The sequence below is a fragment of the Hoplias malabaricus genome, chromosome 5 (genome assembly GCF_029633855.1).
Source record: "Hoplias malabaricus isolate fHopMal1 chromosome 5, fHopMal1.hap1, whole genome shotgun sequence".
NCBI classification, from domain to species: Eukaryota; Metazoa; Chordata; class Actinopteri; order Characiformes; family Erythrinidae; genus Hoplias; species Hoplias malabaricus.
This window is the reverse complement of record NC_089804.1, coordinates 42679600-42691837: the sequence shown is the minus strand read 5'-3', so window position 1 is coordinate 42691837 and position 12238 is coordinate 42679600. Positions and strand designations below refer to the sequence as shown.

General features: G+C 40.9%; 2 protein-coding genes and 1 long non-coding RNA gene across 3 annotated transcripts in view; 1 reads left to right on the top strand and 2 right to left on the bottom strand.

The window, feature by feature from the left end:
- Positions 1 to 4009, bottom strand: part of ppfia4 (PTPRF interacting protein alpha 4) — a 139651-nt gene extending 135642 nt beyond the window's left edge. The window contains exon 1 of the mRNA XM_066671158.1: positions 2716 to 4009. Coding sequence (XP_066527255.1) covers positions 2716 to 2964 — 249 coding nt within the window. The 5' untranslated portion in view covers positions 2965 to 4009. The remainder of the gene's footprint in view (positions 1 to 2715) is intronic.
- Positions 4010 to 6157: 2148 nt separating this feature from the next.
- On the top strand, positions 6158 to 11559 carry tmem183a (transmembrane protein 183A). The gene is made up of 8 exons (XM_066673033.1): positions 6158 to 6377; positions 6679 to 6768; positions 7952 to 8119; positions 8493 to 8652; positions 9373 to 9553; positions 9634 to 9714; positions 9806 to 9961; positions 10167 to 11559. Exons 1-8 carry the CDS (start codon positions 6314 to 6316, stop codon positions 10350 to 10352), a joined length of 1086 nt encoding a protein of 361 aa, XP_066529130.1. The 5' UTR covers positions 6158 to 6313; the 3' UTR covers positions 10353 to 11559.
- Positions 7070 to 9465, bottom strand: LOC136697779 (uncharacterized). Its single transcript, XR_010802751.1, has 3 exons — positions 9367 to 9465; positions 7961 to 8072; positions 7070 to 7470 (listed from the first exon to the last, which is right to left on the bottom strand). It is a non-coding gene; the product is annotated as an uncharacterized lncRNA (long non-coding RNA).
- Positions 11560 to 12238: the final 679 nt, after the last annotated feature.

Sequence of the window (12238 nt, the reverse complement as noted above, 5' to 3'; positions counted from 1 at the left end):
TGATCTCCATCATCTCTTTCAGCATATTTATGTTTAAGTGACCAATAACACGCTGTAAAGTTACGCCCAAGCTTTAAGCTGCAGTGATGTTCACGCCTGAAGAGTGCGAGTGTGTTCCATTCTGCTCTCAACTCTTTGACCCCTTGAACACCCCTTTTGCTCCCCTTTTAACGATAAACTACCACTACTGCCATAAACTACAGTGCAAAAACGTAAATTAAACATTTAATTACTCAATTCAATTTTCGCCCAAATCAATCACAGCCCATTCTCCCTGAACCATCCAGCCCTACGCTGCTGTAGTTGAACCTCTGAATTAAATTCATGGCCCGTGTGAGGCCTGCCAATCTGAAATGTTCTTTGCGGCCCCACAAATGCCCCTGACAGCTCCATCAACCTGGGCCGAGGCAGGGCTGTCAGACGTCTACGCTCCATCGACCTCCACCGGCGGCCTGCCCCGTATCGACTGCGCCCGCGGTCCACCAATAGTTGAGCCAAGGGAGGTAAGACGTCACCAAGTGGTTGAGACAACAAACTAAATCGGAAGCGCGCTAAAAGCACAGGTGAAAGGATGCATAAAAACACAGCTGTCCAATTTTCATTATCTTAATTCTTTCATTTCATAACGCGCCTCGGAAAATCCATTTGGCATTGCGAGATGTTTAACCTCGCTGGTGAGTATGGCCTTTGACTGGGAGACAATCATATTCATTGTAGCTGACATTTCTGGGTCATAGTCGAGGCAATGTGAGTGAGCGAATTATGCTGCACCTTTGTGAGAAAATAAATGTTTATCCAGTACGAGCATCAAGCCACAAAGTGTGGGTTTTAGAAGCGTAATAAAATGTCTTGACAGGAATAAGAGATCGATTTTAGCTGAAGGGGAGAACGGATCCAGAGGGAATATTGGTCTTTCAATATGTTTTATTTATTTATTTTTGGTGACATAAAAGACAAAAGTGTTGACATGATGTTTATACTTAAACGTTTATAGAATGTTGGAATTTCCAGCTGTGATCTTCACTCGTCGTCCCTGCCAGATTCAAGCTCCCAACACACCTCCGCCGGGTGATCAAGGGACTGCACGAAGTGGGTACCTGCCTCAGGTGTGTTGAATCTGGGCCATACTCCAAGTAAAGTGCATGTAGTGCACCTTTAAAAATCATCTAAACATTAAGAACAATATTGTACCTTTAAAGAGTGCATTGGCAGTTGTTTCTTGAAGAACCTGAACTGCATTATGTTCTGATGATATATGGTACACTATTGAATGAGTGATGATGAAGGAGCCACGTTTTCCCACATTTATAAAGGTGTATGTACAATAAAGACCACTGTAACTACACTATTCCTTGAAACAATTTATGTAAAAAATAATATTATTATGAATTAATGTGTGAAGTCACATCTCAAACCTGAAACATATTGTTGTATGACTTTTCAGATACACGTTATGACACAAACCCAGTTCTCTCACTCAGCCCTGCTATATGAACTCCTTCACCCCAGTGAAATATCTGCAATAATCCAGGAGTCACGCTTTGAACAGAAATTTGCATCCATCAGATTTTTCCAGAAAGTTTTTTTTCCCGTTCCTTTTACTTTGTCAGTTATATTAAAATGTTACTATATTATTTTGACCTTGGTGTTCTATTATTCTGTTATTCAAAATATTGGTTTATGAAAAGTAAATACAATATTTTACATAATTATGTAAATCAATAGAATGTCATTATCTTCGTGGCAAATGCTAGTTAACCGCGGTTTGCTAAATCACTCAGGATTAGATCTAACTCTACCTTTGCCCTTATTCAGTGCACATAGATCATAGTCCACTCCTCTATTTCCGAGCTATCCACCCAAAACACTCATACAGTTCAAAATCCCCACCCCACACGTTTGATTGGTTCCTTAGGTTTATGATGTAAGAAACCCTGCATGTCAGAATCTGCCTATTTGAGACTGCCCATCGGAACACGGCTGTTTCAAAGCAGAAATACTAAGCCATGATGCTGATATCTTATTTCACGTTATATGTTCTCACATAAAAACATCAGCACACAGACTGGTAATTGTAAGGAAAAAAAAAAAACATTTTCACTGGAGGGGTTCTTTAAAAGTAGGACACAAATTTCATTGTGAAAGCTCAGTAGCCCCCTCTTGTGGAGCAGTCGGTAAATGTGTGTGAGTATGTGATGTTCCATGATGCTTTTAGGATTTTAAAATCTGTTCTCTTTTTTTTCTTCTTCTTGTTTTTCAAAAGGAACGTTAACATGTTTTTAATAGCCGTATGCATGCGACTCATAACTGAAACTTGTTTATAGAAATAAATAAATAAAAATCAGGACTTAAATGATAACAAAATCATGGAATCATTTAGTTCATAAAACATATAAAATAATCATCTTTCAATTATAAGAGTTAGATTTAAAGCTGTACATTTGCATTTTTACAAATGTTGAATTAATGTCTGAAATACTTTAAAATTATGATTTCCAGGTGGTTACGTTAGGGTAAAGAAGAAAACATTAGTCAAATTTCACGTATGATATTTTACACTATTAGCCGCGTATGGCTAACAGTCCACGCCACGGCAAACTAGTGAAGAAGATACTGAGATTAAGATAGAAAATAAAACCAGGGTTGAAAGCAGTGGACCAGAATGTTGCTGAACAAATACAACTTCTTTATACCCGTATTAGCCATTATGCTAACCTGAGGCAGCGCTGAGTTGATCTGTCTCTGGAGCACGTCTCTCTCATGCAGTGCATCCTGGAGCTTGGCCTGTGACTGAAGGAGAGCTTCTTGTGTCTCGCGCAGGGACTCCAGAAGCTTGTCCCTCTCATCCAGCATGTTGACCATCAGCTGCTCGAAATTGGACTCGGGGTCCGAGCCGTTCTGAGAGCCTCGTTGGGAACTCACAGAGTCCCCTTCGTTAATAGTGGGCATCACTTCGCACATCATATTTGCTGACCACTTACAGAGTAAAAAATGAGGACACGCAGTGTCATTGATGCAAAGCACCAAAAGCTGACTGCCAACAGCACCCTCTTGTGGAGAAACTTCAGCCTGCTAAATGTGAGTGAGTGAGTGAATTCAAAGTAGGTCCATGAGGTGTTTTGCTTTAAGAAAAAAAATAAGTAAAAGTCGCTGTTGAAAGTAATGTAGTCGATACTTTAAATAGCAGCTAACTCTCTGTTGTGGCACTATGTAGATTTGTTATTAAAGTACTTATTTTCTGAGCCATGTACACATGAGTATTAAATATATTGTTTACTTCTATTTACATGTAGCATCCAATAGGGAAGTAGCAGCTGAATTTCATTGTACTTCTACAGATATATCTCTGTTGTATTGTGTTGTAATGTCAACCACACTAAACCTGCCCTGGTGTTTGTTTTTCAGTGTGCGTAGCCAAGCGTTTAATGTTTATCCTCCAAATCCTCGACCTTTAGGCTAACGTTATTCCATGACTGTCGCCTTCCTCCACACACCCAGGTCCTCCAGCTCTTCACTTTCAGGTCCGACCGCGTTTCCGTGGCTGTAACATCTGCAGAAAAGCTCCACCTTCTCTTCAAACTGTAGGCTATTTTTCTTACGCTTTTTACCATCCACCAGTTGCAGTGAGCTTTAGTTAGCCCTGTGTGGCACGTCTGCCGCATCCAAATGCATCTGCCATCCCTCCGTTCCTTCTCCACGACCACTCCTCCCTCTCTTTCTCTCTCTCTCTCTCTCTCTCTCTCTCTCCCTCTCGTCCTCTCTCTCCTTCTCTTTTTCTACGAGCTCATTCCCGGCGCTGTCACCGCTCTCTCCACAACAACGCACCCATATTCCAGTGAAGAAGGTGGCGGACTCGAGGCTTCTCTCCTGCCGTCGGGAGGTAATATCATATCAGTCCCGGACTCCACACTCAACCGCTCCGAGAACACACGGCGGAGTTTCCTCACATCAGCACCACACGCGGGCTCGACATGACTGTCATGCCCGGTAAACGCCTGTCACAACGAGGGCTCGGGCTCGGCCTCACACCGCGCTCCCCCTGGCGGCCGCCGGTTGTATAAAACCAACACTGCCCCCAACCCTGAACCTGGAAGACCTTTGCTTTGACCATTTTACTGCTTCTCTGCTTTCAAAACCCACTACTGGAGCATATTAAAGACCCCCCCCCCTCCTATGAAAATCAAGTTTTTAAACGTGTCCGTGTGGTGTTGTTTATAAGCTAAGTTTATAAGCTAAGCTAAGTTTATAAGCTAAGTCAATATCATCTGTGAAAATAAGCAGTTAGCGCCATAGCTGAGCATTTCTGCTTTGAAGCAGTGTCCAGAGAGTCTCAAATGCAGATTCAGGCTTCCAGGGTTTATGTAATAAACCTTAGAAACTAATCCAGGGCAGGGCTTTCAGGCTGTAGACGATTAGTGGAGGGGAAAGGATATAGAGGACGCTACCAAGATATGAACAAAGATGTAGAGTTCAATCTAAACACTATTAAGGCATTAGGGGATATTGTGGAAATCACTTGTAAATATGTGTATTGGATGATGAGAGATGAGTTTTAGGGGTTTAATTGATGACAAGTATGGGGGTTTAATCCCAACCGGTAATAAAGGAATGTGGAAACAAGTGGACATTTTATCATGTATTAAAGGAACTCTAAGCAAGATCTGATTAATTTTGCTCCTAGGTCTCCCCTTAGTGTAATATATATTTACAGCACTGTACTAAAATCAATGGAGAGGGGAGGGACAGTTCTGTAAAGCACTTTGAATTGCCATTTACGAAAGGTGCTCTATGAATATATTTGCCTTGCCTTGCCTTACCCTCCTCCAAAATTCACATAGTGAAGTTTCTGCAGTGCTTAGTCTGGAGTAACAACAACAGAGGCTCTGTTCTCCGTATTACAGGTCAGTGGAGCATCACAATGGTGATAGACTGTGGGAGGAACCCAGAACACCCAGAGGAAGCTCACACAGACACAGGGACACAACTCCTCACAGACAGTGACCCGATGTGAGACTTGAACCCAGGACTCTGAAAATGTGTGGCAACGACACTAGCTGTGAACCGAGAGGCTCATAATTGTACCTGGCTGTCTTCCCATGTAACAACTGACTTGCTATCTCATAATAATGATTTAATATATCACAACACTCTGCATTACAGTGACCTCAGTCTCATATGCAGCTGCCCCAGAGTGCACTACTCAACGGAATCCAGGCCGTTTGAGGACTGTTTAAAATACAAGATCCAACATAGACACACTCCAGACTATAATCAATAACTGTAGCATTTTAACTGGCCAATAATACTCACAATTTAAAGGGAAAGTGAAGATTTCTGTTATTCAATCAAATGTTCTCATCCTGTAAAGTGATCATTCTAGAAATGTGCTTACAGACACTTCAGGACATGTACTGCATTTTCATTAGTAATTTACAGGGCTGGCCACACCTTCACGCCTTTTTTACTCATTTCTGATCAACAGAACAATGCCTTAAAATGGGACCTGTTACGTACCTGTTTACACCTTCCCCTCCATCTTCATTCAGCACATGCCTATGAATATGCAGTTAGTTACTGCCATTTTCCTGCGGTTTAACTCAAAAAGTTACATAGTGCAGTTTCTGCAGAGCTGAGCCTTAAGTAACAAGGTTGTCAGTGAAGCATCACAGTGATTCAGAAGCTGTCTAGTGTTTTTTTTTAAAGGTAGCATGGAATGGTTATTATAATGAATTTAAAGCTAAACTAAAAGTATTTAATGTTTTTGTCTATTTATGGGTTAAGGCGGTGACTATATCACCTGGTTGTTTGTCTCTGTCTTTTATACTGCCTCAAATGACATCCAAAAACGTTTTCATCGAACAGAGACCTTTTTTAGTAGGACCAAAATTTGTTTATATGATTTGAGGCATTTTTCACACATGCAATAATGTTTCAGATCAATCTGAAAAGTCAGAAGGTCCACACCCAACAGGGTAGATGCGAAAGCACCCAAAGTGGAAAGACCACCCTAAGTGGTGAGCCTTTAAACAACACAAATATTGAAATGACGTAATGTATTTGTAGAGGACCGCTCCTGATTGGTGGACGGAGCTCGGACCGCTGAGTCTCAGCCAATCGCCGCGCCGTGCGCTCGGCAGCTCTGAAGTCTCGCGTGAACGCGCGCCGCTCCGCAGGGTCAGTTCCATGATGGCTGAAGATCCTGGAGGAGTTCACCGCATTTTCTCTCTCATTTCTCTCCGTTTCCCGCCTCCTCTGCTGCAGACATGGCAGGGCGCGCAGCCTCGGTAAACGGCCACACACACGCGTCGTCGTCATGCCCAAGAAAGGGAACAGAAAACGGCTGAAATTTCGAGCCGACGATGTTTGCTCGGAGTCAGGTAATTAAAGCTGCGGAAGCTTCGGCGCTGCTCAACAACAGAACGGGGTGAGGGATTAAACGCTGAAGGGATACCTTCAATGAGTTTACCGCTACCGAAAAACATTTTACCACGGGGTTAAGCCTTTAAAGAGGTTGATCTCTGTTAGAGCCAACGCTCCTGTGCTCATTAAGTGCGGTTTGTTGTGGGTGTAGCTGGTTTAAGCTGGCCGGCTAACTGGATTAGCTTTAGCATCATGCTAACTTGACATTCCGCTGTAGGACCGGCCGGTAACTTGAACTCTTGTCTGTGTGCTCCGCAGTAACGGTGGCTGACTACGCCAACGCCGACCCCGCTATCGTCAAGTCGGGAAGAGTGAAAAAGGCTGTGGCCAATGCTATTGAAAAAGAAGGTAAGCTGTATATAAAAACCAAATATACGCGTCTAGACTTCAACTAATGACAGAAACACCTTATTTTTCAAGTGTCTTATACATGGGCAAGAAAAGTTTACTTATAGAGTACACAATGACAATTAAAAATGCTTTACAGAGACAACAGAAACAGTAAAAGCAGTTACAACACAAGGTATTTAAAACATTTATTAAAATGTTTATTAAATAATTAAAATATTGCAATAAGAATATACAGTAAACATAAGGTAGAAAACGTTTTAAGTGCACACACAGACAAATAACAAATAATTTAACTAATTTACAGGGAAATGTTCTTTTTATTTGTGTTGTTTTGTAAATGTACAAAATATAAACTAATATCTGGTTTGTAGGACAAATCTGAGCTGATTTCATTAAATTAATCTTATAAATCTGTTACGGGATGTTGAGTACAGAATGTATGCCTCATCTTCAAAAAAACTACGGCTACTTGGCCGTTTAAAGTTGGTTTTCAACGTGAGCTCCTGTCCTTGACAATACAATATTACAAAATGACAGTTGCCCAGTTAATTCCTATAAGTGCTAGCGATTTTCTCTACTTTGTGTAAATTTGTTAAAACACAGAGCAATGACGAAGTGATACATTCTGGACATTTCTCATTCCACCCCCGGAGAAACAGAGACACAGTCCAAGGTCCTCCTCTCTGTACACGCCCACTACTGTGAACACAGGGAAAAGTCATAGCTTTCAGTTGTTGAGGCACAGCTTTTTCTATTATTTATTTATTTTTCCACTGGGCAGCGTGGTACACAACAGAATCAGAAACTAGATGGGATTCTCAGAAAGTTGTGTTGTGATGACATGCGCCCCCATGTGACACTAGTGTTAACAGTAAACACAAACAGCAGTAGGAAGTTTGGAGGCACTATGGGGTGGTTTCCCAGACAGGGATTAAGCCTAGTCCTGGACTACACAGCATTTTCAACTGTCGTTTTTCATTAAAAGAAGCATATAGTCCTGGATTGTGTTTAATCCCTGTCTGGGAAACCATCCCTTTAAGTTTTTACTTACCTTATTGTTATGTAAAGAAAAGCAGACAGCATTTGTAATAGCTATTTTTGTTGTCGTTCATTTAAGTATGCTCTTAGACTACGCTGCATCTGTCTCTATCTTTGATGAGCTTATGTGTATTTGTTTCAGTGAAATTACTCTGTGGGCTCGAGACCTCCCAAGGTCCTGTACAGGAAGTGCTGTCGTCTGCAGCAGGCGTGAGTAAAGATGCACATGACAGCAGTGAGGAGCTGGACTCGGAGGAAGGTGACTGTGAAGGAAAGGTGTCACATAAGAAGAAAAATAAGAGACGCAAAGGTAATTTTTATTGCAATATTTTGTCTATCCAAATCTGCCAAGTGTTTCCCGTTGCTGCTCTTGGAGTACCCTTGTCCTGCACGTTTTTCTGTGTTCCCTGTGCTTCAATACTCATAATTCAACTAACCAGTAAATTAACGAGTAATTCCAGATCTGAAGTGGATAAGAGCAGGAGAAACACTGAAAGGCACAAGGCAAGAGTCCTTCAGGTTCATTACTGAGAATTACTAAACCAAGTCTGTTCTTTGTTATGGTCCTTCATTGTGATAAATATAACATAATATTGCTGTCAATACCCAGCCCTAGTGCTAACCTACATTTGCTGTGTATTAACCTACATAGTGCTGACCTACATTGTGTTGTATTTGTTTAGAAAATAGTGAAAGCATTGACGGAGACGAGTATCCCATTGACATATGGCACGTTCTCGCTGCGTACATACGCCCCGAAGACGTCTGCAGGTTTGCACTGATCTGCAGGAACTCATGGGCTGTCACATGCACCGCAGCGTTTTGGACTCGGCTTTATAAGAGGTAAGGTAATCGAGCTAAGAGAGAGTCAGAGATGATAACACACATTTCTACAAGTGCATTTCACACAGATTCCAGGTAAAATGTTGTAGTAAATCAATATCACAACTGAACATTTTACCTCCTATTACAATTAATGAATGATTATTTTGGTGTTTTTCCATGTGGCAGAATCACATGACTAAAAGCACAGTGGGGTGGTTATAAGGGGACAGTACATGAACATACTGTGTGTGAATGTAAAAATAATAATAATTAATAAAAAAGCAGAATTAGAAGAAAAATCGATACAGAGAAGTTAGTGTCAATTAGAAGTTCTGAATGTCGATTTCGATTAATTGTCAGTTAATTGCCCAGCCCTAAGATGTGTTCTTATTTTCAGTACAGTTTTAATTTGTCTCACTTTGACTCACTCAATTTATATAATTAACGTTGTATTAACATGTCTGTCTCACTAAGCAGCGTTTATGAACTCAGTTCTGATCAAATTAAGCTTTTAAAATTAATTGGCTACATATTAAACATAACATTTTATTAAAACATTGGACAGGTGATTAAAGTCTAATGTCTTAGTCTTGAATGGAAATAGCAACCACCACAGGCACACCCCTTTACGCGACAAAAAACAGTATTCTCATTTTTACAGAACTGTTTTGATAATTTTCCTGTGACTGATAGTTTCTTCTTCCATTGTTTTTCTTTCCTTGCCTCGCTTACTTCCAGACACTACAGTCTTGATGCAGACCTCCCTTCTCGCCTTCAGCCAGGCTCCATTTCAAAGATGCATTGTCTCCGTGCCCGTGTAATCCGCTCCCTCTTTCATCTTTACGAGCCATTCAGCCTGCGAGTATCCAAGAGTCCTCCTCTCCCCGAGTCTACTCCAACCACACTACTCAACTCCAAGGTTTGCCGTCAAAACAGTGCCAGGTTTTCCTTCTCTTATGAAGGCTTTAGAGTAATTGATTCCCTCTTCTACTCTTTTAGTGTCTGCTGTTTTGGGTCAACAAAGTGCCTGGAAGTAGAGCTGACACCATGTGGGAATTCAACTTCAAATTTGTGAAGCAGGTACAGGACAGTGTCTGCTTCTAAATTTATAACCTGAGACAGGGTCACATTGCCCATCGTCGGATTTGTCATTGTTGTCTTTACCTTTCAGCCAATCAAAATGAAGAATGGGTGTAACCGGGGGCTGGAGCTGCCCAGGCAGTACAAGGACGTCCTCACTAACCCAGACTCTGATTGCTACCTGTTGCGAGTCACCACCCTCAACTTTATCTTTACCTCTGTCGTTATGGGCATGACACTAACCCTGGTAAGTGGGGTGCAGAACTTATTTCAAAGCACATGGTTTAAATGGGGTTTTAAAAAAGGCAAGATCAGTTTTTACTCAACAAATGAGCACTTTAACTTTCAGTACCACCTCTGTGCAGTTACTGGAAGCAGTCAGATGTTTTACCCACACGGTGGACACCTCATTCCGCCTGTTTTTAATCAGTGGTTCTAATGTTGTCTTCCAGTTCACCATTAACGTGAGCACAGACATGAGACACCACAGAGTGAGACTGGAGTTCCAGGATTCACCGGTGGTCCGGGGCAAGAAGTTGCGAGGAGAACAGGGCATTCAAGTGGTGCTGGACCCTGTTCACAGCGTGCGTCTCATGGACTGGTGGCACCCTCAGTATCCCACGTCTTCATACATTTAGATTAGCTCTGTCATCAACCACACAGAACCACAAGCGGGAATTAAGGCCTGCTTCGGCCTCAACAAATCATTTTGCACTGTGTTCTCAGATGTTTGGCATTGTAGGGTGCTTGTGTTACTGCGAGGATCACAGGCTCTCTAATTGTGCTTGTGGAAACAAGCCTTGTAGGAGTCATTTTGGGTCAAAATTGCTCTCTAATGCTGGAATACACAAATCTCAGCAAGTTTTATTAGTTACGAGGGAAAGACTGGTTTCAGATCTATGCAAAAGGGCAGTTTTCACCTTCAGTTTTGTGGCAAGGTTAAGGTCTTTTGCATGCACTATTCCATGCTCGTGTCGTCCCATATTCATTTGTAAAACAGTACACTCTGGCTGTTGTAAATGGCTGGAATCTGAAGCATTCCTGTTTCAGTTATCGTATAGACGCTAGGAGGTCAGATTGTATGACAGTAGCTCTGTGTAGTGGCGTATGCATCAGTAATGGTATTTGCTCTGCCTGACATTTAAGCTTTTGCAGCTAATGACATAATAAAACTACTACAACACCATCCAGATCAACATTTAAAGAGAATGACAGTCTTCAGAGGCAGCTGGTACAGTTTTTCAAGTATTTCACTCTTATCTGTAAAGACCTGTGCACTTCTGCCATTTTAAATGGGTCTTTTTCTTCCTTTCACCGCCCTGTTGAATCCCTTGTTCTGAATATAATGGTGCAGCCCACTTCTATCGTAACGTAAACTACACTAAGTAGATTATAGCTCTGTGTTAGCTTTAGGGGCAAGAGAACTGTTGTTTTATAGACTTAATTTACTTAATTCCTAGGGACATATGAATGCAGCTTTCTGACTCTGATCATGCATGTTTGGCTGATTAAAATTATATGGCTTTTGAATGTACACAAATGCAGGTTTTGGTTTTTTTAAATATTTTTTTTTCCCGAATGTTTGTGTCTTTTCTTATTTTTAATCTTGAATTTCACCAGATTCTTTTGTTTTTAAGAGAAAATGTTTGAGATCATGTGGAAGGGTAGCTGCAGTTATGTCACTCGTGTGTCACTCGTTTCTTTCCAATATTGATATGATTTATACAAATAATTATTTAAATAATCATTATTTTTTATTATTTTGGCTATTTCTCCCCCTCAAATGAAAGCTTACAACGATTTGGGAGTGACAGGCTGACGTGTTTATTGGAATAAAAAAGATGAAGTATCAACTTGAGTGTGTTTTATTTTTATTATTTATTTATTTTTTTAATTGAAAACACTGCCACCCAGTGGTATCAACATGACGGAAAGAAAATGTCTTCTGTGCAACGTCATAATGTAGAGGTGGGGGAGGGGGTGGGAGGAGTCATCAGCAAGATATCAAGGAAATCCTGGAAGCTAATTTAGATTTTATTTAATATTTTCCTTTTCTGTAAATTGGTAATAAGCAAATTCATTACATTTTACACAGTGATAGTTATTCAAATGGAGCAGAGTACAGTTAGAATTAAAGTAAAACCACATTGAAACAGCCTTATCAAGACTTGAAGGTCAAAATGTCAGGAAAATAAAAAAAAATTTGAAACCACGAAAATTTAAATGTTGCGTATTTTCTATAATTATTTTTGAACATATTTTGGCAACCTCCAAGCTGTACATTTCCTCTGCATGAGTGGAAGCATGATTAATGGGACAGTAGTTATGTGTAACTGGACTTTTTTTTAAGTCTTTGTCAAGATTGAGTGGAAACAGTTTGAGCATACTGTGCATTTGGAAATAATGTGACCTTTGCCACAGTCCCCTGCACAACCAAAGAAGGTAAGGAGAGAGATATGTAAAATAGCTCCCAGCATGCCCTCAGTTCCCTGGGGGAGAGACTAAATTTTTATATTTGTTATTG

Coding starts and splice junctions, on each gene's coding strand:
- tmem183a (XM_066673033.1), top strand. CDS start 6,314: ATGCCCAAGAAAGGGAACAGAAAACGGCTGAAATTTCGAGCCGACGAT. Junction 6,769..7,951: donor CAATGCTATTGAAAAAGAAG/GTAAGCTGTATA, acceptor TATTTGTTTCAG/TGAAATTACTCTGTGGGCTC. Junction 8,120..8,492: donor GAAAAATAAGAGACGCAAAG/GTAATTTTTATT, acceptor GTATTTGTTTAG/AAAATAGTGAAAGCATTGAC.